Here is a 25837-nt window from a genome sequence, read left to right as displayed (position 1 = left end):
ATTTTAAGCATCGACGAAACGATAACGGTTCTCAGCCTTGCCTTTACCTCCCCCCCCCCCCCCCATCGTCACCTTCACTTCTTTTTCATTAAGTCTTCTCATTGCCATTCTATCTGGGCGGCAATCTCTTTTTGTGTGACTGCCTGTATTGTCAAGCTTTCTATCCTATAACATCTCGTGTGTGTCTATTGTCTGTCTTTGTCGTTTCGACCAGCCTGCCTTGCCTGTCTTGGACGTCTCCTCTGTTTTCTTCTCCTCTTCTCTTTTTCTCTCTCTTCTTCTTCCCACCCTCTCTCTCTCTTTCCCTCCTCTCCTCTCCTCCCCCTCCTCTCCTCTCCTCTCCTTCCCCCTCCTCTCCTCTTTTCTCCTCTCTCCCTTCCTCTCCTCTCTCTTCCCAGCACAGACCCCGACTTGGACGTAACTATTATTGGTTTGCGACAGATATTATTTATATCGCCGATGACAGTGGTCGAGCCAGGCTGAAGTTCGAATCGGGATCGAATTGCATGTTGGGGGCGGTGGGGGTTGTCGGTGTTGGGGTGGGAGGGTCATCAGGTATCGTCTCCATCACAAAAGGGAGGGAGCGTGGGGAATGAGAGGGAACACAATTAAGGGAAGAATGGGTTCGGTACGGAGGGGGAGGGGGGTAGGCCGTTCCATGGTCACGTTAATGATTGATCGTTTGTTCCATCCCTTGCTGCACTTTACTCGGATGTTGCCGAAAGCAGGCGTAACAGGTCAAATTGTCGACTTCTCTCGCTGGGGGTGGGGATTGGCTAGTTCACCCCCCCCAAACACACACCTCCTAGCATACATTCTACCCCCCCACCATCCCCGCCCTTATCCCTTCCCCGACCCCCTAATTCCCTGCCCACGATGCCGCCGAAGACCATTGATCGAGCATCCCTTTCGGTCTTTGACTGGGGGGAGCGGGGGTAGGGGGTCTCCCGGTATGGTGCCGATGGTGATGACTGGGAGTGAATGGTTCGAGTCCCTTGCTTATCCGGCCTGTATGCGAACGCTGGCCGAAAGGCAGGAAGTAAATCGAATTTCGATTCTTGATGAGAGTTTTGTTTTGCTTTCAACTGTATAATGCCAATTGAACATCCGTAATTGCCATTCATACTTTGAACATTTTGCCAATTGGCTGCGTGAATGTTGTTTACTTAGCTTCTGTACTTCCGGCCGCAATAATACGCCCGCCACGGCAGAACCCGGAGACCCGCCCCGCCCCTGTATCTACACGTTTTATCTCAGGCTTTGAGAGAGTGAGCCACAAGATAAGGTTTGACGTAACTTATTATTGTATTATTGTAAATAGGAACATACCACTGTAAGAGAACACCCCTCCCCCCGCCTCTCTTTACCTTACTTCTCGCTTATCAGTTTATTATTGTGTTGCCGCGGCCTTTGCTTTATCAAACATTTTAATGATGTTTTGTCATTGGAGGCTGATATGTCATAGGCGCCACCTGCCCCCCCCCCCCCCCCCCCAAGAGTCTTTCTCGAGTCCCCCGGCCGATGGACAGTGTCACTAAGCTCACTGCGACTTTTATTCCATCCTGCCCTCTGGTTTATCTTTCTCTTTGCTGATCAGGTCACACACACATCAGCGAGGCAAGCATTTAACCTCTCTGACCTGGTTCCTCCTGCTCGCTCTTGTCACTATTTTTTTGTTTCGTTTTCTTTTGCTCCCTCTCTCCCTCTCCCTCTCCCTCTCCCTCTCCCTCTCTCTCTCTCTCTCTCTCTCTCTCTCTCTCTCTCTCTCTCTCTCTCTCTCTCTCTCTCTCTCTCTTAGTCTTTTGTTCGTCTCTTCCGCGTGAACGTCCGGCCAGGCGCCCGCGACACCTGGTTTCCGCCGCCGTGACAGGTGTTAGGTTATGTTTCAGGCGACATCGCGAGGGGAATGAGGGGGGAGGGGCGATGGGGAGGGGAGGGGAAGGGGGAAGAGGAGGGGAAACGTAAGATGATGGCACAGGAGAGGGACGAGAGAGAGGAGAGGTGAGGGGGGAGGAGTGGTGTCGTTTGACCTAGAGGCTGCATCAGGATTTCCTCTCTCCCTCTCTTTCTCTCTCCCTCTTCCTCTCTCTCTCTCTCTCTCTCTCTCTCTCTCTCTCTCTCTCTCTCTCTCTCTCTCTCTCTCTCCCCCTCTCCCTCTCCCTCTCCCTCTCTCTCTCTCTCTCTCCCCCCCCCTCCCTCCCTCCCTCCCTCCCTCCCTCTCCCTCTCCCCCCTTCCTTCCCTCCCCTAATCTCCCTCCCCCCTTCCTTCCGCCTTGTTCGCCCGTGACACAAGTTGAGCAGCGGATACAGCCAGTACGTGGAAAACACATGTCTTTGCATATATTACCCACAGTGACGTCACGACTTGCGTTTAGTGGCACGGTTCACGTAGACACGGGAAGTGCCTGTCACAGCGAGGTTTAAAAAAGGGGGAGGGGGGATCAGGCATGTCTTACGGGTGGCGCGACACAAGTAGGCTGGCAGGCTTCGAAGAAGGTGATGGCCAAGATATTGGAGGGGGTAAGGAAGGAAGGAAAGAAAGAGGGAGGGAAGAATAGAAGGAAGGAAGGAAGGAAAGATGGAAGACCCTAGAAACAAAGGCTTAATGATGAATACTTCATGTCGGACACGCACGCATCCCAGCGCTAGGGCGTCCCCAAAGGTAATCCCTGTCTGATGCTGTTGTGGTCGTTGTGCGAGACGAGGGATTATGATCATTCTTGTTGCCTGACGCCGGAAGTAATGCTGACGGTATCATTACATACCTATGTACTCAAGGAGCTCTGTGTACGTGTGGGCGGGTGTCTGTGTCCGATCTGTTTATTACTCTGACATATATTATTTTTCTTGGGGGATAAAGATGAGAGAGGAGGAGGAGGAGGTAGGAGAGGTCATGAGGGTACGAGGAGGCAAAATTTATGGCGTCTCTTATCTTCTACAGAGTAGATACGAGAGACTGATAACGTCTATTTCTTCATTAATTTTATCGCGAGTAACCAATTGTAATTAAAGTGGCTTATATGAAAGTAAAGATAACGCTTGTAATCTATTTTAAGCCACGAGGCTTAGAACTTCTCTCCTTGATCAGATGGAATATTGATCTCCTGTAGAAACCTTAACGATCTCGAAATCTTGCAAGTGAATCCAAACTATTATTTCAGAGCATTGTCTAGACCCCTTTCTTTTTCTCTCTCCTTGTATTGCCTCAAATGGGGAAATGAATTAATTTCCTAGTGTAGATGTTCTTAATTAAATTAATATCAGGTTTCTGTGAGATACAGGCTCTGATTTTTATTTCTCTCTCTCTCCTTCCTACAGGCCAAGCTTCTGGAATCTTCTCACCACTGGATGGGAACCTCGATGGCGGGTGAGTACACGTCGGTGCTTGTGACGTCATCATTCTAGCAGGCCGTCGGCGCAGGTCAAGTGACGCACATAAATATTGGCACGCCGAGCACGTCCCGTTTTCTTTGTGTTCATTCCAGGCCTTATCTGAGTGGTGGTAGTTTCCGATAGAATTGTATTTCCTAATACGATATTCCTTCGAAACGAGGCCATTAGAGTTGAGTTGTGTATATGGGCGGAGCTTGGTGTGCTCGTTTTCATTTTCTTGAGACAATTAAATCAACTTGGAATTTAGTGCATATTAATGATTTCCAATAATGAATTGTAATGGAGTAAATGCCTCTGAAGCTATAGAATTCTGACGTCACGAAGTTGAGGAATATAGGATTTGTGCTCAACAAAAAAATGCTATTTATTTCTTTGCTCTCCAGTTATATTATTTTCTTTCGTTCTTTTAAAGTTGAATTCACTTTTTTTCTTTCGTTTTCTTTTTATGCTAGAAAATTTATCAAGCCATTTTTTGATGAGCACTCATATTCTTAATTTTCTTTTTTATTTTTAAGGCATTGTTTTCTTATCCCATTTACATCTCTTACATGTCTTTGTTCAAATTTCTGGATTTTTGTTTTTGGTTTAGACTGATTTTCAATTTGGTTTGACCCTTCTCCCTTTTTTGTTTATTTTACACTTACAATCCCTTAATACTTACTGTAGCTCTTAGTCGGTTGAAGGGATATTTCGGAAAGTATTTTGACTAAGGTGCGTAGTTCGGCGTATTAGATGGCACATTACGTATTACAAAAGGCATAGTGCATATTTCAAACATTCGTGAAATATATTCGGTTGCATCATGACAAAGGAAGTAAGAGAATTAATATTTTAGATCTGTGATTTATGAATATCGGTTTTGTTTTCGTGCGTGATTGAAAGCTTTCATTATCGTAAACTTGAGGAAAATACTACCGTTTATTGTTCGCAATGAAGTTTAATAAAAAAAAAAGTGGAGAAAATTCATATCGAGTTGGAATTTTCGCCGCCATCACTCGAGACCCAGCGAGTGCGGTTTGGCTCGCGAGGGAGGTCTGTGTGTATTGGTAAGCTAGGGTAAGATTAGTTTCGTTTGTCGATTGAGTTTTTAATGTGGCTTAATGCTAGCCATAATTCTCGTCGATGAAAGTTTCTCCTTTTTTTTAAAGTTTAGCTTTTGCTCCTCGTTCTCGAAGCGACGACGCTGCGCTCCCTAATGACTAATCCATCTCGAGTGCTTGACCTCTTCAAGTGGTGTCTGTGAATTCCAACCCGTATATTGTAAACAAAGATGTTCATTATGACCTAAATTGTTTATGCGTCCACTTCACACTTCTATATAAACCATAAAAATAAACTTTTTTCCCCTTCTATACTACCTTTTTCATGGAGGGATGTAAAGTTGCTCTCCCCTGCATCTTAGCACATCAATATGTAACCGTAGAAAAATGTTGGTAGTGAATTAGAAACCTTTGGATTTTGTCGTACCCTTGTCTTAAGAACCCTAACGTACAAAGTACATAATTAGTTAGTAGTAGTACTAGACCGCATAGAAAACAACAGGAAACAAATGAATCAAACTCCACTTCTTATCGATGACGATAACTTATGCACCAAACTTTTTTTTTTATAGTTCACGTTGAAAATGATTCACAACGTACGATTCTGCCTAATGTAAACTGTAGAGAAAACAAGAACGTACTGAGTATGTTGTGTTGGAGGTATACACGAGTGGGCGACAGGGTGGTTTGTGGGCGTATACCATTGTTTTTAGCATAGTTGAATATAACTGTCAGTTGTGTAGGGTGTAGTCTGCGCTCGCTCTCTGGGTTTGAATGGAGGGAAAACAGAGGCGCAGATATCGATTTTTATAATGCGGTTTATTGTATTAATAAGACTGGATTTAATTATGCACAGACTTCGATCCTGTAGTATATGATTTATGTAACGGGGTATGCTAAATTTTTCCTTTGTACCTTTTTCTATCTTTGATAAGTCGTGCATATTGTATTTTTTTTTCCTACAGGAATTATTATTATTGTATCATTTTTTTCGGGTAGGAGAGATGACTTCCATTTCTGCTGTGTGTGTGTGTGTGTGTGTGTGTGTGTGTGTGTGTGTGTGTGTGTGTGTGTGTGTGTGTGAGTGTGTGTGCGCGTATGTGTGCGTGTGTGCTCGCGCGTGTGTGCGTGTGTGTGCGTGTGTGTGTGTGTGTGTGTGTGTACACATACGTACGTGTGCGCTCGCGTGTGTGTGTGAGTGCCGGTGAACAGATAATATCCGAACATTAGGCTATTGTGGCTTATGTCGCCCATGCGTAAGGGTGATTATCGGGTGCACGGTTTCCCTGATATATATTTATGGATTAAATTGATAAGTTTTCCAGGCAATTGTTGTAGGTTATAGCATGATGCGATGAGAAGAGTTGTTGAAATGACGGGGAAATTTCCAATTTATTTCTTTGATTTAAGCAGGCTGAGCGAAACAATGCATAGCGCGTTCGGGGCGGATTTCGTCTCGATAAATTCGGTCGAGTCGATTTCATCGTTCCGATTTATTAGTTGATCGATTATTTCGAAGCCGAAGCCGATACCGCAACGGCCTTGATAATCCGGCCGGTCCGTGCAGGCGCAGGCCGGCGCCCGAAGCCTCCGTATCCGGCGCGCCCGGTTAAAGTGATCCCTTGAGCGCAGCCTCTGCATAAGCGGCCGTGTTCATGATCGCATGAGCACAGGATGCCTCGGGTTGCGCAAACGCGGCCGTAACGATGGGTCGTTCCCCTAGCAGAGGATGTAATAGCCAAGGTTCTAATTGATGGGGATTAGGGGGAGGGAGGGCGGGGGCGAGAGAGCAAGGGAAGGGGATACGAAGCAAAGTGGAATTATCTGAAGGTCATCTCTCTCTCTCTCTCTCTCTCTCTCTCTCTCTCTCTCTCTCTCTCTCTCTCTCTCTCCCTCTCCCTCTCCTCCCTCCCTCCCTCCCTCCCTCCTTCCCTCCCTCCCTCCCTCCCTCTCTCCCTCCTTCCCTCCCTCCCTCCCCTCCCCTCCCCTCCCCTCCCCTCCCCTCTCCCCTCTCCCACTCCGCTCCCCCTACACACACACACACACACACACACACACACACACACACACACACACACACACACACACACACACACACACACACACACACACACACACACTACAGACATAGAAACGACAAGAAATAAAGACCGAGCGAGTGCACAGGCCGGATAGCTTGGTCCCAAGGGAAAAGGGTGGGCGAGGGGGGGGGGGGGAGAGGGAGGAAAGGGAGATCCTCGGAAGGGGAGTAAGGGGGGGGGGAGTCCCATGCCCCATGATTAGTCATTGTTATTGTTTAATAGATTTTACATTTTTAATATTTATTAGGGGTTGGGGATCCTGATTAATGAGTTTTTTTCTTTCAAGGTAACTGATGAATCTTGATTAGGGAGGAGTCATTAATAACTGTCGATGAAAAATTGTCTTCATAACCAATGACAGTGACAGAGGGCAGAGTTTGAATATTACAGATGGCACGTATCATGGCCGCTCTTTGAGGAATACCGGCGTGTCTTCGGAGCTCGTGCGACCCCCCCCCTCCCAATTCCGTGGGGGTGGGGGGTCGCCTGTGTAAATTCTATTGACTGTCTGAGAAAAATAATCTCTCTTCTACCTTTGTAATGACTCTTCAAGCGGTAGAATGAATTGATATAATACGTTTTCGGAGATTGAATTTGGGTCCCATGCGTATTTTGGAAATTTGGAAACCTTGGCGTATATATTTTTGTGTGTTTGTTTTCTTCGCTTCCTCCTTCGTCGTCTTTCATGCCACTTTCTTCGGATTGTTCGTCCACATTCATCCTACGACCGTCTTCCGCGGCGCCCCCGTCCCCGCGGCCTGTTCGCGCCCGCCATAGTGTCGCATCTTCGTCGAGGAGCCGTCCGTCTGCGGCCTCCTCCTGCTCCCCGGAACCCTCCTGCTCCCCGGAACCCCCAGGCTCCCCGGAACCCCCAGGCTATCCTCCTGAGCCCCGCCCCCACTTTTACAGCTTTATTACTCCTCATCTATCTGTTTCTCACTTCTTTCTACGAGAGTGATACACTACTGCCATTCATCTTTTGTGTCGTTTAGTGATTTCCTCTACAAGGATGTACGCTTCATTATTCTTCTTTGTTGCTTTTGAAGTTTCGAAATGAATTTTAGATCATAATCATTCTCTTTTCCTGTCATTCTGCAAGCTCTTCGCCAGTTTTCGCCTTCACTCTGCACACTGCTTGCCATTCTCCGTGCTGATGGGCCCATGCTCCCCAGCGCATCACTCGCCTAAGGTGTGCACACTCGGCATGTGTGGGTACAAGCAAGGGCTGGATGTACGCTCGCGCTGCAGTCTAATTATTGTTATTGCCTCGCTTGAACTAGGGAACACGGCCGGCTGGATTACATTAAGTTGTTATATCAAGTGTAACTCTGTTCGCTAACTTGAGATGGTTTAACTTGTCCAAGACAATTATCAGACGCATAATAATGTAATAAGCATTATGGAATACGTCCGGTTATTGTTTTACGGGCGGCGCAGCGCGGGTTCGCACGGATCATGCGCGGGGAAAACCGGTCGTGCGTTGTGTCGTCAGAGGAGCCGGAGGGAGTTCGGACACGGTCGTGAATCATGTTAAACTAGGTCGTTATACCTCGGTCGTTGCAGACGTAAATAAGTTTGTCGTTAATAAGATCATCACAGGTTCGTTAGCGCAAACGTTGGCGAGCGAGGGGGGCGGGGCTGAGGATGGAAGGGGGAGGGACGGTGATTGCAGTGGTCGAAGCTGCGAACGAGGCAGTGAATCGGCGCGGTTCGAGCACCCGCTAACACTATTATATTGCTAATGATTCCTTTGTCGCGAACAATGAGCCAGGAAGAATGAAAGATGATAGCGGTGCGATGAAACCTTAATAAATTACCTTTTATTGTCCATGTTTGAAGGAGATTAAAACGGGTGGATTTAGATAAAGTGATGGAAACGAGGGAGGAGGAAAGGAAGAGACGGAGGAGGGAAATCAAGAAGGCAGACAGACAGACGGTGTTCGACGTCGGCGATGTCGCCTTCGTGCTCGACGTGAAGAAAGGACACGATTTCCACGCCGGCCAAAGGATATCCATCTCCTTAGACAATAAAGAAATGTTGAGATGCAGTCCGATGAAGATGACGTATCACACTGAACGAGCAAGATTATATAGGCTGTGCTGTTTCTGCAAGTTGCAGCGGAGTGCAGTTTCCATTTTGAAGCTTGGCTAAAGACTGAATTGAAATAGCAGTTAATGACGACGTCCAGCAGAGCACTTGGCGATGCAACGTGCGGTGTAGTGCAGTAAAGATTTAATTAACAGCCTTACCGAAACCCTGGCTTAAACGCCCTACTAACGTTGGCCAGAGTAGCTTGGGGGAATACAGATGTGGCACTTGTTCTAGGGAAACTCCTTTTTGGGGCCGAACAATTAGCTAAGGGTTTTTGCAACATTACGAAGGTGGCCGGAGGCATTGGGGAGCGGAGGGGAGAGAGAGAGAGAGAGAGAGAGAGAGAGAGAGAGAGAGAGAGAGAGAGAGAGAGAGAGAGAGAGAGAGAGAGAGAGAGAGAGGAGAGAGGAAAGAGCAAGAGAGAAGAGAGAGAGAGGAAAGAGCAAGAGAGAGAGAGAGAGAGGAAAGAGAGAGAGAGAGAGAGAGAGGAAAAGCAGAGAGGAGAGAGGAAGGCAAGAGAGAGAGAGAGGAAAGAGCAAGAGAGAGAGAGAGGAAAGAGCAAGAGAGAGAGAGAGAGGAAAGAGCAAGAGAGAGAGAGAGAGAGAGAGAGAGAGAGGAAAGGGAAAGAGAGAGAGAGAGAGAGAGGAAAGGGAAAGAGAGAGAGAGAGAGAGAGGAAAGGGAAAGAGAGAGAGGAAAGAGAAAGAGAGAGGGGGGTAGAGATTGAGATTGAGATTGAATGAAGCCGTTATATGGACCTGTGGTAGAGAAAGACGGAAGTTGCCCTCCTCCCTGCCTCCTTCCCCTCTCTCACCCCGCACCCAAGCTACCGGCCTCGCCTTGTTCCTTCACGTTCCAAAAAGCATACGCTTAACACGTTTTTAAAAATCATAATAGTTAGAATAAGGGGGGAATTACCGAGAATTTTGCCTTTCCGGTCTCGGCATGATTAGGGTGCACGAATATTTAATATCTTCATACGGGCAGGTGGCTCCGTCAGGGAGGCCGAATGAATTAAGGTGAGGTATTGTTATGGAGGTATATTGGTCAGCCTTATCGGATAGGATGGGAGGAAGGGCGAACAGGGGGGGGGGGCAAGGAGGGGAGGACGCGTGGTAGGGAGGAAAAAGAATGTATTTAGGCGCATTATCAGTCACGATCATGGCGGTATAGAAAAGGGGAGGCAAGGTAAGGGGGAGGAAAATTAGGAGCAAGAGATATGCAAATGAGAGTAGGATGGAAGGAGGAAGGAATGTTGCTGGGAAAGAGGGGGTGGGGGGCAAAAGGGTGCTACTTTATCGCGGAATGTTATTGTCTTGTGGAATGTTATTGTTTTGTGTCATAACTGCAATAAAAAAGGTTGATTCAGCAGTGTGAGAACAGTCCCTCACTGTTCCGAGTCGACGGCGTGTACGAAGTCGTAAGTCGCTCAAGTCTTGTTGTGGGATTGGAGTCTTTGTTCTCATAATCAAGGATAGTCGTAAAAGTCTTATCGCATTGTGCTTAAGAGCGTTATATTATAATGGAAAATGATAACCTATCGTGGCATATCAACATGGCAGAGTTACACAATGGCTGCCAGTCACGTGACAAGGTGTCTAAGCATCAGGTGAGGACGCAAGCCAAGACCGACCTTAAGTCTAAGGGATCGCAAGGGTCACTTCGCCGTGCAGTCGCGCCGACAAGTGCAGCGTGTTATGCCCATAGGAAATTTCGGGAGCCAGAGACGGAGGGTCGGCAGTGGTAGTGGTAGTTGCTGTTGAGAACGTGAAATATTCATAATTTATATATTGCTTAACTTGAACTGCACACGTAGATACAAGCTTATGAATACCAGCGGATGCGACTGTAGGAATTACAACACTAACTTTCCTCAGAATTGTGAACAGATAACATGTGGAGAGCGGCAGCGGCTGCACTGGCGCTGACTCCCCCTCCCCTCCCCTCTCTTCCACCTCTCCGCCCCCCGCCCCCCTTTTCCCTCCAGACTGGTAAGCCGCACTCTAGGCGTGCTAGACGGGACTCGGCACAGATACATAGGGCGGCATTAAATGCTCACTGAATTGCTTACATGCACCCATGAAGGTGAATATATATGGAGTTCCTTCCAGTCTTCGGGACTTTTTTTCGCGGTGTTTTGCTCCCCAAGACTTTTCAGCACCATTTTATATAAACTTTATTAGCGTTATATCGGGAGCAAGGTGAATAGCAGCAGCGACAGAAATGTATTAGACAACCAATTTTGTTGTGAATGAGAGGAAGAAAAGGATAGAAAAAGAAAATCACCGAGTGGCCGCTGCCGCCGCCACCACTGAGTCTCTGGTCATTTGTATTGTTCAGAGAGAGCCATTCAAGTTTGCAATTTCAAGTCATTTATTCCTTTCAGTGCGTCTATTATTATATAACCATTACACCTGATATGAATAGATGAGTGCGAGAGGGACGGCTGCAATGCCTTATCAAAAATATTAATCTCTTTAAGCCCCCCTCCTGGCGGCAGTGTCATCATTATCATCATTATGCCATTGGTCTCTTCATAATTACTATGCCTTTTACTGTATAGAAGTCGTCACCGTCGCTTTTCGCTCCATTGTCATTTCCGCGGCTTTGTCCCCGCACGGCGCAAGTCCAGCATGGGGTCGTCTTTATAAATATGTCTCATTGTCTGCCCGTATCCGCCGGCCGACGACCGCTTGCCTTCGTGTATGGTGTAAACGCGGCGGCGGCTGATGGATGGCCGGCGCGCACTCGTTTTTCTTCCTGTCGCACCTGATTCGTAGTCTCGATTTTTTGTGTCCGCTGGATTCATAGGCTCGTTTCGAAGTTAGGGGAGGGGGAGTGACGGGAGGGAGTGAGGGGGAGGGGGAAGGAGTATTTGAGTGTGGGAGTTGGAGGGGGTGCGGGGGGGTCACTGTTATGAGGTTATATATGTATTTTTTTCTCTCTCCCATTCTGAGAATTAGGATTGGGAATCGGAAGTTGGAATGGAATGTTTGGAATGATAATGCATTTGTGACCAAATAAACAAATATAAATATATTTTTTTGTTTAGACGTAAACATAAACTATCTGTATTAATTTATTTATTACGCACACAAACGTGTAGTCATTGACGTAAATGTGTTTTTATATATGTATTTGTAATATATATATATATATATATATATATATATATATATATATATATATATATATAATGATAATAGGAAGAACAATTATACAGGATATTAGATTATGTTTATGTATATCATAGTCTTTGATTTAAAAATATATAAGCATATATGTCTCGTTTTATTAACTAGACATGTATGCTTACCCAGCTCTGTTTGCCTTAGGGCCGAGCCCAGGTGTCGGCTAACGCTGGCGCGCGTCTTGACTGTTATAAATTACAACATATTTATCAGCGATATTTTAATTAACTGGATGTCTACACTCTTAACTATTTGTATACGATTATATCCCGAGTTGGAGAAAGAAATTAGAAAGGGTTTCTCTCTCTCTCTGTCTGTCTGTCTCTCTCTCTCTCTCTCTCTCTCTCTCTCTCTCTCTCTCTCTCTCTCTCTCTCTCTCTCTCTCTCTCTCTCTCTCTCTCTCTCTCTCTCTCTCTCTCCCCCTCCCTCCCTCCCTCCCTCTCCCTCTCCCTCTCCCTCTCCCTCTCCCCCTCCCCCTCCCCCTCCCCCTCCCCCTCCTTCCCTCCCTTCTTCCTCCTTCATTCTCCCTCTCCCCTATTTCATCTTCCACTCCCTCCCTCCTTCCCCACTCATTCTGCCTTTCATTAAAGCAAAAACTCTGCCGTGCAGCAGTAGCAGGCCGACCGCGTTCGGGCTGGCCGTGCTCCCGTATTTCAGGGCCGGCGCGCGGTGCCCGGCCAGGCCCGGCCTCAGCTCGTCCGGCCATTATGCGGGCGCCGAGACACCTGCCCGTCTGTTAGCGCGAGCCCTGCACCTCTACTTATGGAAATCGGCTTCGTACGTGAATGCCCGCACATGATTCGCTCTTAAAGGGATGGCAATGCTTCAGGATTTTTTTTTATTTGTGTTTTTGAAAGTTTTGGCGATTTTTTGTAGTGTGCGTGTGCTTGTGCCTGTGCGTGTGCTTGTGCCTGTGCTTGTGCGTGTGCGTGTGTGCGTGTAAAAATGTGTCTGTACAAATGTGTGTCTGTGTGCTATCTGTCATGTACACTTCAAATGGAGGGAAGGAGAGAGAGATCGTGAACAGAGACCGTGAAACGGGAGAAAGTGACAGCGGAAGGTGTTAATGCTTTGTGTCTATATACCTGTTCTTTTGTTAGCACGTCGGTGTTTGTGAAATGTGTTTAGGCTGCACTGGCGGTGGAGCCAGAGGAGAGGAGGGGCTGTGTTGGCAGGGAAGACGGGCTAATGTTTTGATTGAACATCGCCAACCAAGAGGGCATTGTTCATCCCTTTATCTATCTCGAGATAAGGGACTGGTTGCCAGCTTAGAATTCTTCCCTTCGTAAAACCGAGACGCGTCCTTTTGCTGAGCATCGTGTGTCATAAACCTTTATTATTATTTCCGCCATCTCGTAGTGGAAAAATATGCTCATTATTACTGTTGTTATTTTCCTTATCATTGTTATTATTATTACCATTACTGTTATGGACATTATCATCATTATAGTTACGCCATGCTTTCCATGGGTTGTGTTTTGTTAAGAATGTGTAGAGAGTATTGCAATGATACTTTGGCCCAGTGCTTTAGCCAAGGCAGAGAGAGAATTCGAGAAGTATTTACAGCATATAGCGTTTCGACCTTTCGTCTTGATAAGGGTGTATGATTACGCGTGCATACCTGCGTGTGTGTTCAAGGGAGGCCCCAGCCCTGACGGCCGTTCAGTTCAGGAATATAATTTACCGCGAGGAAAATAGATTGCTAAAATTATTACTCTTCGGCTCCAGGCCCAAATGAGTCGGCCTAAAAAATAACCAACTATTTATTATAGCCGAGTTATCAAAACAGCCATCTGTGAAGGGTGGGGAGGGGGGTGAGGCAGGGGGGGTGGGGGTGGGGCGGATGCGCCGCTCATGCTCTCCTCAGCCTGCCCGCCGAACCTCTCCTTTCTTCTTGTCTCTTCTGTTTTAAATGTGTTGTTTTCCTTCATATCCTTTTTCTTTTTATTACTCTTCCCTTCCACTTTCTTTGCTCTATCCCCGGTCTTTGTCCTTCTCAAATGACTTCTTTCTTTCGCTTCGTCGTTTTCTGCTCTTCTCGTTTGTCTCTCTACTCCTTTCTTTTGGTAGTCACCCAGCCCTTTTTTCGTGTCTTCCTCTGTTTACTTAATCATTGTAAACTATTTTAAATTTTCACGGCTTTAGTGTAACCCCTCTATATACTCTTACCCCCCCCCCCCTTCCCCCATTCTGATCCCCGCCACACCGTCTTTCATCATTATTTTACATCTCTGTTCCTCTCCGTCTCTCCCTCTTCCCTCTCTTCCAGATCTTCCCGTCACTCGTCATCACGTTCTCGCTCTCTTGCGCTCTTCATCCCTAGTCCCATTCCTATTTTCATTCCGCCCCTTCAAGTTCCATGGGTTTCCCCTCGCTCTTCTCCCCTTCTCTTTCTCCTCTCTCCCTTACATTCGCTCTCCCTCTCCTCCTATCTTCTCCTCCTCCTCCTCCTCCTCCTTCCCTCGTCTCTCTTTTTGCCCTGCTCTCCCTTCATTCGCTCTCCCCACCCTCGTCTCTCGCCTCTCTCTCCCCTCTCTTCCCTCCCCCCACTCCCCTCTTCCCTCGTCTTTCTCTCGCTCTCCCTCTCCCTCTCCCCTCCCACCCTTTCTCCTCGGCCGTCACGCATTTATCACAGCATTATTCTTCATTTATCATAGCATTATTCGCCATTTATCTTCCTTTATCCCCGTTGGCCGTGTCCGGGGCCGAGGCTGAATGGGGGAGGGGGGAGGGGCTAGTAAGGGAAGGGGAAAGAGGGTGGGGGAGATCGGTCCGATTTGTAAGACTTAAGATTGCGGCTCTTGATTCCCTCTCCGGGGTTTGGGGATGGGGTTGGAGCTGATGGACAGGGGGTGGAGCGAGGGGTGCTGATAAAGATGGGAGGAAGAGGGAGACCGAAGGGAACGAGAATAAGAGAGAGAGAGAGAGAGAGAGAGAGAGAGAGAGAGAGAGAGAGAGAGAGAGAGAGAGAGAGAGAGAGAGAGAGAGAGAAAGGAACGAGAATAAAAGAGAGAGGGAGAGGGAGAGGAAGAGGTGGGAGGCTGTTCGAATGTGAGCTCGAGGAAGACATGACAGGAATAAAAGGGCTTGGGGGTAAGAGGCGGGGGGGGGGGTTGGGGCGGCAGGGGAGTGAGGGCGTGGTATCAGGGCGTTAGAGATGAGTGTCGAAAGGTAGAAAATTATTTGGATGGACATAAAGGGTAAAGGAAGTAAGATTAATGTAATGAGTCACATTTTTTAAAGCCTCTTTGAAGGTCAGTCATCTACAACTACTAAAAATATCGATCCACACGTACGAAAAATAATAAAGATTGATAAAAAAAAAAGACTTGCGGATGCGTTCGGTGGAAGTTAGTGCTTCGTCATCTAATTTGTTGAAATTTATAGATTAATTACCTTCCGGACCTTTCTGGCTCATTAGATCCGATAATTAGTTAAAAATCATCAATAAAATTATTCACAACCCCGGAAATGCGCTCCCAAATTTGCCTTCCGTTTTGACCCCGGGGACTGAGGTTTTATTTGCAGTCGTCGCTCCAGTTTTGGGGAAAGAGAGAGAGAGAGAAAGAGAAAGAGAGGGGAGAGGGAGAAAGAGAGAGGGAGGTTGAAGAGGGGAGAGTGGGGGGATGACTAGCTGAAAACTGAACAGCAGTGTAAGAGTGAGAGTGATAATAAGGGTGAGAGGCAAAGATAGAGACAGAATGCGGGCGGTGGGTTTGTCTGTCTGTCTGTTTGTGTCGTCTTTAGTGACATGCGGCCTGCAGAGTAGAGAATTAATACAGCGGAGTGATTAGTTGCCAGAGCGTGAATTATGACCAGCGGCGGGACAATGCGTCGTCGCCTTAATGTGGCCTGCGAGTGTCAGCGTCGGCTCACGCGGTGAATTTTCGTCCTTGTTCGGTGCATAATCCGCGAGCCTCGCCTCCAGACATACGCGCGCACCTTATGGCGATCTCACACCGCAAAAGCACACCACTTTGAAATCAAGTGCTGCTCTACCACGAAAATACTATGCGTTGGCATAGCTCACCACGACTTGCCACACCACCATCACTCCCCACATTAACCACAACTCCACACTGTACAACTCGCAACGGCCCCCCCCCCCCCACGTGTATTAGAAGGTCCATTTGTTATCTGGGGATGATCGCATCGCCTAGGTTCCGTGCGCTCCGACAGACAATTAAGTTTTATATATGATAAGAGTAATCTCGCGTAGCCCTGCGTAGCCCATGTTATGAATGATCCGGCCCGCGATAAGGGGCGTGTGACCCCTAGGGCACCTAATACAGGTAATCAAATATTCGCTTTTAGTGAAATATTAGGAACTTTATTGTTTTTCTAAATTCATGTAAGATTTTAGGATTGGTACCTACACGACGAATGCGCGCGCGCGTACGTTTCCATTGGGAGCGAGACGAAGGGGGGAGGGGGGAGCGCCGGGGATGCGTTCTCGCGAGATGGATCGAGTCTCGCTTCGGATGCTTTGAAATCGCGAGGCTGATGCTGTTGCTTTTTTCTTTCGGTTTTTCTCTGAACGGAAACTGTGTAGCCATGGTGTTCCCGCCGCCGCCATCTTTCCCCGTCTCGATCCGTGATTAAGCCGCCCTTTTCGATGACTCTCATCACTCTCAAGAAATGAAGGGGGGAGGGGGGAGGCCGAGACAGAAAGAAAAAGAAAGAAAGAAAAAAAAACTCACCCCCACCCACTTCCCCTCCCCGCCCTCCTCCCCATTGCCCCTCGCCTGTGTATGGGACGAGCCTTGGGACCATTTGTTTCAGCGTTAAAAGCATCGACCTTTTTATCATATTGAAAAGTTTGGAGCAGAAAAAGGCGCTATTCATTTCCACGCTGCGCTATCGACGGCTCGCATTTTTCTTTGTCAGCCGTGACGTGCACAAATAACTCGCCATTATTTACACTGCGAGCTGTATATGACTAGAAAGCGGGAGACTGAGGTGGGGGGCGGGCGGAGGGGGGCGGGGTTGATAGATTGGGGGTGCCGAGGGCGAGGGGAAGGTGGGGGGGTGGGGGTGAGGCGTCGAAGAGGAGGAGAGAGAGGGTCACATCTTTTAGTGGCCGTATTCTTTCTTTTTCTCTATTTCATTCTTTTTTCTCTCTCTCGCTTTCCCCTTGTGCCATTTCTTTCTATTTATTTTGATTTTTTTTTTCTTTTTTTTTCTTTTTTTTTTACATTTTCCCCCCTCTCGATTTTCGGCATCTTTATTTTCTCTATCTTCCATTCACTCCCGGTTGCATTAGTGGAGACCATTTTTTACAAAGTGCCTAACACTTTTTTTGTCCCAAATTAACTATATAATGAATCGTCAGAAATAGATGAGTAAGTCCAACCTACTTGTCAGGTGGTGTCACCCGCGCCCGGGTTGAAGTCTGTGTATTCCTTTCGCCCGATTTCATCATTCGAACATCGAGTTGTTTTTTTTCTTTCTTTCTTTCCTTCTTTCTCTGCCTTTTTGTCCTTTTTTTGGTTTCAGTATTTTATTGCCTCGTGTATTTTTGAGAAGACATTTAAGCCGTTTAATTGATTGGATGTAAGGTTAATAAACTGCACGGGGGAAAGGTCACGCCAGTAAAATTTCATTGGTCCTTATGAATCTCTTCCCAAACCCGGCTGTTTAAAGTGTAAAGACGCTTCTTTTTTGACAACGGTTCGTATGAACACAAAAAAACGGCTCGTTTTTACTCGGCTAGCGAAGGTTAAGTTGTAGCTTTTTTCTTGCAGTGACATTAGTGGGAAGATTGAGATGCACTTTTAATGCTCTTGTTACTATTTTTTGTTGTTTTTTTAGTAATGAAGGCTTTTTCCAGGTGACATTTGTTAATTCGGTAGGGCAGACCGCATCCATAGTAAATGGGAAAAATATGCCGATGAGACCCAGAAAGCCCCGTTGGCCGCACGCCATGTGTCGACGAGCTTAAATGTATATAAACATATATTCATATAAATATACATGTTTGTTTGTGTTTATATATATGTGTATTTGTAGACTGAACAGCGAAGTTGAGCAAATATTTATCCTTGAAAGAAATGCCTTAAAGGTACATATAAATAAAACAGACCCATTAGTGTCTTTTGCCCAGTTGATGTGTGACGAGTGTGCTTGTGCATTTTAAGCGTTGCTCTCGAACCAAAAATGATCTCGTGGCTCAAAGAAGCAACAGCTTTTCCTTTCACGCGGGACGCAAAGCGCGGCTAAATGGCGCTGCAGTAACTGGCGGCGATGACGATAACTACGGCGACGGGATGGACGCGCTGATAAATACCACCGACCGAGATTGTCCTCTTGGCGACGGCGAGGCCCGGGGAAGGCAGTGCTCGACGGACGTTCACATATTAAAAGCGGTATAAGGTTAATGAAGGGTTTTTCCTCTTCTTTCTTTTCATATTTAACATCAGTTTTTGTGCAAGGGGCGTGGACTGTGACGCAGCCATAGCTCGTATAGCCACGCACTTGTCCGTGATTGTGCAAACAGACGGGCACGTTGGCACGCTTTTTTAAGCTATGCGAGTCCCACTTAAGTCCGTCCAGTGTGTACAGTATGTTCAAATGAAATTTGGGATTAAATCGATGTTGTAATTTGGTGAGAGACAAGTAGTCTTGCATTCGTTTACCAAAATAGTAAACCAAAGCGCAGACGCCCCCAACCCCTGCTTCCCAGGGGCGCCCCCACCCGCCCACATAACTCTTAGAGGGACGCCCCTCTGGGTGAATCCCCGGCCCACGTCACTGACTTCAAGTGAGGTTCAGATGAAGGGGTCACGGGTAGAGAAAGAGGTCAGGTTGAAGTCAGTTGTAGTCTTGCACAGAGCAGTTCGAGCGTCGCATATCAAGTGTATTAGTAAGCACGTGAAGTGTGGTGATGTCCGGAGGTGCGTGACCTTTCTGGGCGGTGAGTGACATCTCGAGAGCTGCAAACAGGCATCATTAGTAGAGGCGGGTAGTGATCAAGTGTCACCGGAGCGGGGTTTGAGTTACTTGGTAGAGGAAGTACCGTCATCTCGCCCTTCCGCCGGCGTCCGGATTCAGTTGTTTTGTTTCTCATTTCAATCCCACGCATCTTCGCAAGTTTAGAGGGACCTCCACCCAGAATCGTGAGCAGTATATTTTGTGAGCACATGAGACCCCCCCCCCTCCCTCCCACCCATCCTTGCTTACTCAGTCCTGATGCCTCAGACTCCACTGCCCTTCTTTCACCCCTCCCCCCTCCCTCCTCCTCCTCCTCCTCCTCCTCCTCCTCCTCCTCCTCCTCCTCCTCCTCCTCCTCCTCCTCCTCCTCCTCCTCCTCCTCCTCCTCCTCCTCCTCCTCCGTTACCATTACCTCTCTCCTTCCTCCGCGACCACATCTCCACCATCACCATCACCTCCACATCCTTAGCCCCTTCTTCTTCCCTTTTTTCTCGTTATCCTCTTCCCTCTCTTGCCCCGCCTTCTCTCCTTTCCCTCTTTATCCACCTCTTGTTCCCCCTCTTGTCCTACCACCTCCTTTTCCTCCTCTTCCACTTACCTCCTCGACCAAGATCTGCTCGGCATTAAGAGATTGTGGGATAAAGGGATCATGCCCAAGACACAATTTTACGTACGGCTGCAGAGAATATCACATCTTGTCGCGTAGCAGTGGTCGCCGCAGGACCTCGTTCTCGCATTTAACCATTTTCATTTCGTCGCCTCTCTTCCGGTTTCCTCTCTAGCTACTTCCTCCCGACCTTCCTCGTCTCCTTCCTTCCTTGCCGACTTGTTAGTGAGTGTGTTACATTGTTTTGTCATTTACACTCCATCTTTAGTGTCCGTGAGCTCACGGATTTTTACCTCTTTTCTCTTTTCCTCTCTCCTCTCCGCCTAAGAACAAGAAAATAAAGAAAATAACGGCCTTTGGTCTTCATACGATGATCCTCATATCATCCCCATGCTCTCTTCCCCCCTACCCCGTAAGCCCACACTCACCGACACCCCACCATTTAGCTTCGCGCCAGCGACAAGTCTGAGGTCTGACCGCAGGCTTCAAGAAGGCGGAGCCGAGGCTTCATCATTCATTGACTAACAATATGCGAGCACGGCCTCGGTGTCATCCCTCACCGCGCAACAAAGCTCGTGCAGCCTGTTCGTCAAGGAGTGTGAGGCGGCGGATGTGCAATGGCCGATGTTGAGCGTGTTGCCGATGGTATTGCACATGATCCATTGCCACGCGCGGAATTTTTTTTTGAGAAAGCAACAGCGGATAGTCAAGAAGGGGTGGCTAGCACCTCGCCGCTATTATGGCCTCCTTTGTTGCATGAAAGTTTATGTGCTTTGTTTCATTTTTGCTCGCGAAGCATTTCGGTGCGGGGCGTCGCGTCGTACAAGGATGAGGCCGCGTGAGGGGGAGGTTGGGCGCTAGACTCGTGATGTGATGGGACGAGTTATAACTTCGCCTCGCCTCTTCCCCTCGGCGTCCCCCTCTCTCCCTTGGCCGTTATGGAGTCCTACATTGCCCAAGGAAAGTCGTCGTGGGTGATACGGCAATAAGTCTACCATTCACGTGGGTATGTGACGCTCTATTCGTGTTCGTTTAAAGGAATATGAATATTGTAGAGCTAAGACCAAAAGCTGAATAGCAGAACTCTGCAAGGCTTTGACAATTTATTTATAGATTTTGTATATGACTTTTACCATCTTGTTATTTTCTTGAACTTTTTGCATTGTTCTTGAGCCACCGCCTTTATACTGCAGTATCCTTTACCTCTTCAAGTGCACTTGTTTGTCTTCTTATAATACACTCTCTTGCTCACACCTTGAATACACACAACGCACCAAGAGGTCCGTTAACACATCACTGCAGGAGGACCTTTGATGATAAGCAGGAGCTGGGACTCACCACTTGGGAAATGAGGACCTATACAACTTGTGACGTCAAGTGAATCGCACGTAAACTGCTTGTTCCGGACGCTTGGCTTGTTGGTCCGATATGAGGCACGGAAGATGAGAGCGGGAAGAGAGGGGGACTGAGAGGAAGAGGGATGGGAAAGACACGGGAAGAGGAAGGGAGGGGAGGAAGAGAGCGCAGTCTTTCTCATGTAGAGAGATGACAGGTGGATGAGTAAATGCCACGGCGATGGCGAGGTGCCTCTTTTCGTGGTTTTGTCCTTGCTCGTTTTCTCTCGCCTGTTTTTCCTCTGGTCTTTGTTTACTCTCCGGTCTTTCCTCCCGCCCGTCTCGTCTCGATCTCGGCGTCTCTTTCTCCTCCTGCCTCCCCCCCCCTCAGGCCGCCTACAGCGACAAGGGCTCTACCAATACCTGTGTTAATATTTAATAGCTTGGAGATCCTGCCTTAAGTAAACTACCAACCAATTGTATATACAGTCAAGATATCCTTCTCTACATACAAGCCTGGCCGATTAAGCACCGCAGTTCCAGTTTCGGCGTGTGTGAGCCTCTGGCAAGGTTTCAGAGTACGTGCGTATTTGTTTATTCATCTTCGTTTGACCCTTTGTACGCAGCATTGTGTACGTATATATATTGTACCTCGCTCTAAGCATGAGGTTTAGCGTGTTAACTTGAACTCTTAAATCCAAATCGCGAGGGCCTGGCACGGAGAGAGCGGGATGACAGGGTTGCGGTCGCCCCCACGCAACATGGGAAATGGGACGGCCGCATGTTGCATTTGTCAACGTTGCAGAGGTAATAACCTATATACCCGACTGGCTTCCTACAGCTTTGTCTACGTGGGGTTGATGGGGAGTGGGTTGGAGGAGGCCGATGGGGTTTGCAAGAGGAGGAGGAGGAAAGGGGTCGGGGTCGGGGTGGGGGGAGAGGGAGAGGGAGTGGAGCCGAACAAGACACCATGAATGGAATGGGAATCATATTGTGGAAAATAGCGAACGATATCGACGTCCGTTGGCTGAAGACCTAATCTGCCAAGACAGCATCTGCCTGGAATGTTCACGAGAGAGCAGCCTAGGCCTCTCGCCCTTCCCTGCCCTTCCCCCTCTCTCCCTCTCTCCCTTCCCTGCCCTTCCCCCTCTCTCCCTCTCTCCCTCTCTCCCTTCCCTGCCCTTCCCCCCCTCTCCCTTCTCTCCCTCTCTTCCTTCCTTCCTCTCTTCGTTATCTTCCCTCCCCTGCACTCTCCTGCCCTCCCCTCGCGACTGTGACGATGGGGCGCCTCTCCCGCACCACCCTCTGGACACCGAATGCACGAACTCCGTATATATAAACGCGGATAATCCAGCTGACGGAGTTCACGGGGTTAACGAGGATTAATTGTGTAACTAATCCCGAGCAAACAGCCATGGATGTTAATATTATCCCTCCCCGAAGCCGTATATTATCCCGGCAGGCAACGCTCCGGCGGGGAAAGGCACGGGAATGGAGAATTTATAAGCTGTGGCAGAAATTTAAACTGACTTTCCGATATTCCCGATTAAGCGGAAGTAATAAGGAGATCATTTATCCCCCTTTCATTGAGAAACTGTCTTCCTATTAACCCGCCAGGTACTAAGGGATTACCGCGGCGGCTATAAATCCGAGAAATCCCCGACGTCGAAATTCAGGGTTTTGCTGTACACAAGCCACGCATGTTAGAGCAAGAAATAATCGCCCTTATTACGTGAATACATACCGTCTTGATGGACTTCTATCTTCACCTACCCCTCCCAATTTCTGCCCGCCCCCCCTCCCCTCCATCTCCTCTTCCTCTTCCTTCACCTCCTCCTTTTCCTTCTTTTCTTTCTCTCCTCTTCCTCCTCATTCCTTTTCTCCACCTCTTCCTCCTCATTCCTTTCTCCATTTCTTCTCTTCCGACAACCTCCACCTTTCACTCCTTCCTTTGAAAATTGAGAACGAGCATTCACACTTTCTCCTTCCTTCAACCTCCTCAAAGACTTAAACAATTGTACGTGATATCAAAAACGCCTTCGAAGGCCGCTAACGTGTAATTAAGTCGTCGAGGAAAGGTCATGTTTAAAGAAATATTTAACTTAAAACGATTGGGCATTTTTATTCGCCTTTCTCCATTCTTTTTTTCTATAATTTTATGAATGTTTTCTTTATCTCTCGGCCTTTCTTTTGCGATATACTTTATCATCGTCCTGCGCATTTCTCAAATGGTTGGCACTGCGGATGTGAACAGATATCAGGTCATATTTTTGACATTGTATTTGTTAATGCCTTCGCTCTGTTGACATTCCCGGACAGTTCTTCATCTCCATCTTTAGCCTTCGTGCCATATGTTTCTCTTGTGTTTTGATTTCTCTCATTTCCTCCTCTTTGGTGTCTTCCATTTCCTTCTCTTGTTTCCATTTCGTTATGTGTGGGAGTCTTTGCTGATTTACCTCGCCTGTCTTACTGTATCTCCTTGTCGTCCTCTTTTTTGCTTTAATCAGTTTATCATGGCTTGATTGTCATTTTCTTACCCCTCATTCTCTTATTCCTCCTCTTCCTCCTCCTCCTCCTCTTACAAGCCTCCCCCTACTTTTTAACTTTTTATTTTATTCTTTTCTCTTCTTCGTTCTCTTTCTCTTCCTCTCCCTTGCTCTCTCCCTCCCCCCCCATTTCTCTCTCTCTCTCTCTCTCTCTCTCTCTCTCTCTCTCTCTCTCTCTCTCTCTCTCTCTCTCTCTCTCTCTCTCTCTCTCTCTCTCTCTCTCTCTCTCTCTCTCTCTCTCTCATCCTCTTTCCCTTGCGCCACCTCCTCTTATTACATTTCTGGCTAACGTAATGGGAATTCATTATAGAATATTGGATGCTGGTCCTGGGTGTCTTATAGAAAATGGTATATTATGTTACATGTTCTCCTGCGGCATATTAACGTAATATTGGATCTCCCTTTACCCTATCTCTTAACAAATCAAGGGCTTGGGATTATTGAATGGTGTCGAGGGCTGCGGCTTTGCTCTCTCTCTCTCTCTCTCTCTCTCTCCTCTCTCTCTCTCTCTCTCTCTCTCTCTCTCTCTCTCTCTCTCTCTCTCTCTCTCTCTTTCTATCTCTCCTTATTTCTCGTTCTTTAGCTCACTCATTATTTCTCTCTCGCTCTCGCTGCTCCTCTCTCGCTCCCTCACTTTCTCCTCCTCTTCCTTCCCTCGCTCACCCCCTTCCTTCGTTAAGGCTCGGGGTTGGTGGCGTTCAGGGTCGCTTCTCTGAGCTTTTGGAGGCGAAGTTTGCGGTTTTCGTTGAGGCTGAGGGGTTGGTGGGGACGTTTTGTCTTCGTTCTTCTTTATGCTTTTCTTTCTATCTTTGTTGTCTTTTGTTTCCTCCTTTTTTCTTCGAGTGCTTTCTGCATTCCTTATTTCCTATTTCATTGCATCTTCTCTTTTCTACTTCTCTTCCTCCTCCTCATGTGTTTGATATTCTCTGCTGTCTCCTCCTCCTCCTCGTCCTCCTCCTCCTCCTCCTTTTCATCATCTCCTCGTCCTCCTTATTTTCTTCTTCCTCGTCTTTTGTTCTTCCTTTCTCTCTTCCGCATTCTTATTCTTTTCTTCGGATCAGTATGTGGGTTGCGAGGTTTGTCGTGGGTCTGAGAGTAGCCTCGGGGGTCTTCGCCAAAGGGGCGTTTTCTCTGAAGGGGTTGAAGTGCAGCCCTTAAGATTAATTAGCATTTTTAGAGTGTGAAAAGTCCCAGGGTTTCGGATGACGAGTCCCGGCGATAATGGGGAGATCACAAGTCCTATTTTTGTACGGGAGCAACGTCTTCTGATTAACATAAGGGCGAAGGAGCTATAATTACGCGCCACTTTTTCTTCGCGCTTTGTTTTACCTCAGTCTCTCCTCCGTCTTGCGTCTTCCTTTATTGTCTTGTTGCGCTATGTCCTCTCGCTTGTCCTTCTCCTCCTTTGTTGTGCCGCTTCTTTCTTGCCCTTTTCTTCTCACGTGTTGCGCTTTTCTCACCGTCAGCTTACTTGTTTTCATTTACCTCTCTTCTTCCTTTCGCTTTTTCTCTTCCTTCTCCTTCTCTATTTCCTCTCCACCATTCACCATTAACCACCACCACCAGCCACGATCTCGCCTTCTTCATCAGGTTCCTCCTGTTATACCTCCTCTCTCCTCCTCCTCCTCCTCCTCCTCCTCCTCCTCCTCCTCCTCCTCCTCCTCCTCCTCCTCCTCCTCCTCCATTCCTCCTCTTCCTTCTCCATTCCTCCTCTTCCTTCTCCATTCCTCCTCTTCCTCCTCCTCCATGCCTCCTCCTCCTCCATACCTCCTACATCTCCTCCTCCATTCTTCCTCCCACTCCTCTCCCTCCGCCACCACCGCCAACTTTTCCCCTGGCTACCAACCATCCCTCTTGTTTTATTCTTAGATGCAAATAAATCTTAATATCTCACTTAGTCAAGATAGTGGCGAAGGCAAGAGATGGCCCACCCGACGCGCGCACACAATTCGCTGGCCAGTTTTCGTTCTCTCTCACTTCCTCATCCTCTCTTCCAATTCGCCCCACTCATTCTCTCCCCCTTTTCTCCCGCGTTTTCTACGTCTCTCCTTCACTGGTAGTCACCCCCCCCCCCCCATGCTCTTTGGAACTCTGGCGCTGATTCACCAACCCACTCAGTTTCATTCATTCTCTCATTCACTGACCACGCATACACACGTCACTCACTCACTCACTCACTCACTCACTCACTCACTCACTCACTCACTCACTCACTCACTCACTCACTCACTCACTCACATACGCATACTCACGCACCACACACACACACACACACACACACACACACACACACACACACACACACACACACACACACACACACACACACACACACACACACACACACACACGGACCGTAATTCTGGTTCGGCCGTCGCTGATTGTCGAGATAGTTAGAGGAACAAGTGCAATTGTCCGGCCGGGCAGCAAGCGGGACTTGGCACGGGGGAGTCGGTTTGTGTGTGTGTGTGTGTGCGTGCGTGCGTGTGCGTGTTTTTCTGCCTGCTTTTTTGTCTGCTCGTGTCAGAAAGAGAGAGAGAGGGAGACAGAGACAGGGAGAGAGAGAGAGAGAAACAGACAGTCAGACAGACAGACAGACAAACAGAGAGAGACAGAGGTAGGATG

At 47.8% G+C, this 25837-nt stretch overlaps 1 protein-coding gene across 2 annotated transcripts in view; it reads left to right on the top strand.

Annotated features, from left to right (window-relative positions):
• The window catches only part of LOC119576308 (myb-like protein Q), a 151498-nt gene that overhangs the window by 64613 nt on the left and 61048 nt on the right, over positions 1 to 25837 (top strand). For both annotated transcript variants that reach the window (XM_037923928.1, XM_037923927.1), the window contains exon 2: positions 3319 to 3367. In XM_037923928.1, the coding sequence (XP_037779856.1) occupies positions 3319 to 3367 (49 nt within the window). The remainder of the gene's footprint in view (positions 1 to 3318; positions 3368 to 25837) is intronic.

The sequence above is a fragment of the Penaeus monodon genome, chromosome 8, assembly GCF_015228065.2.
Source record: "Penaeus monodon isolate SGIC_2016 chromosome 8, NSTDA_Pmon_1, whole genome shotgun sequence".
NCBI lineage: Eukaryota > Metazoa > Arthropoda > Malacostraca > Decapoda > Penaeidae > Penaeus > Penaeus monodon.
This window is presented reverse-complemented; position numbering and strand designations above follow the sequence as displayed.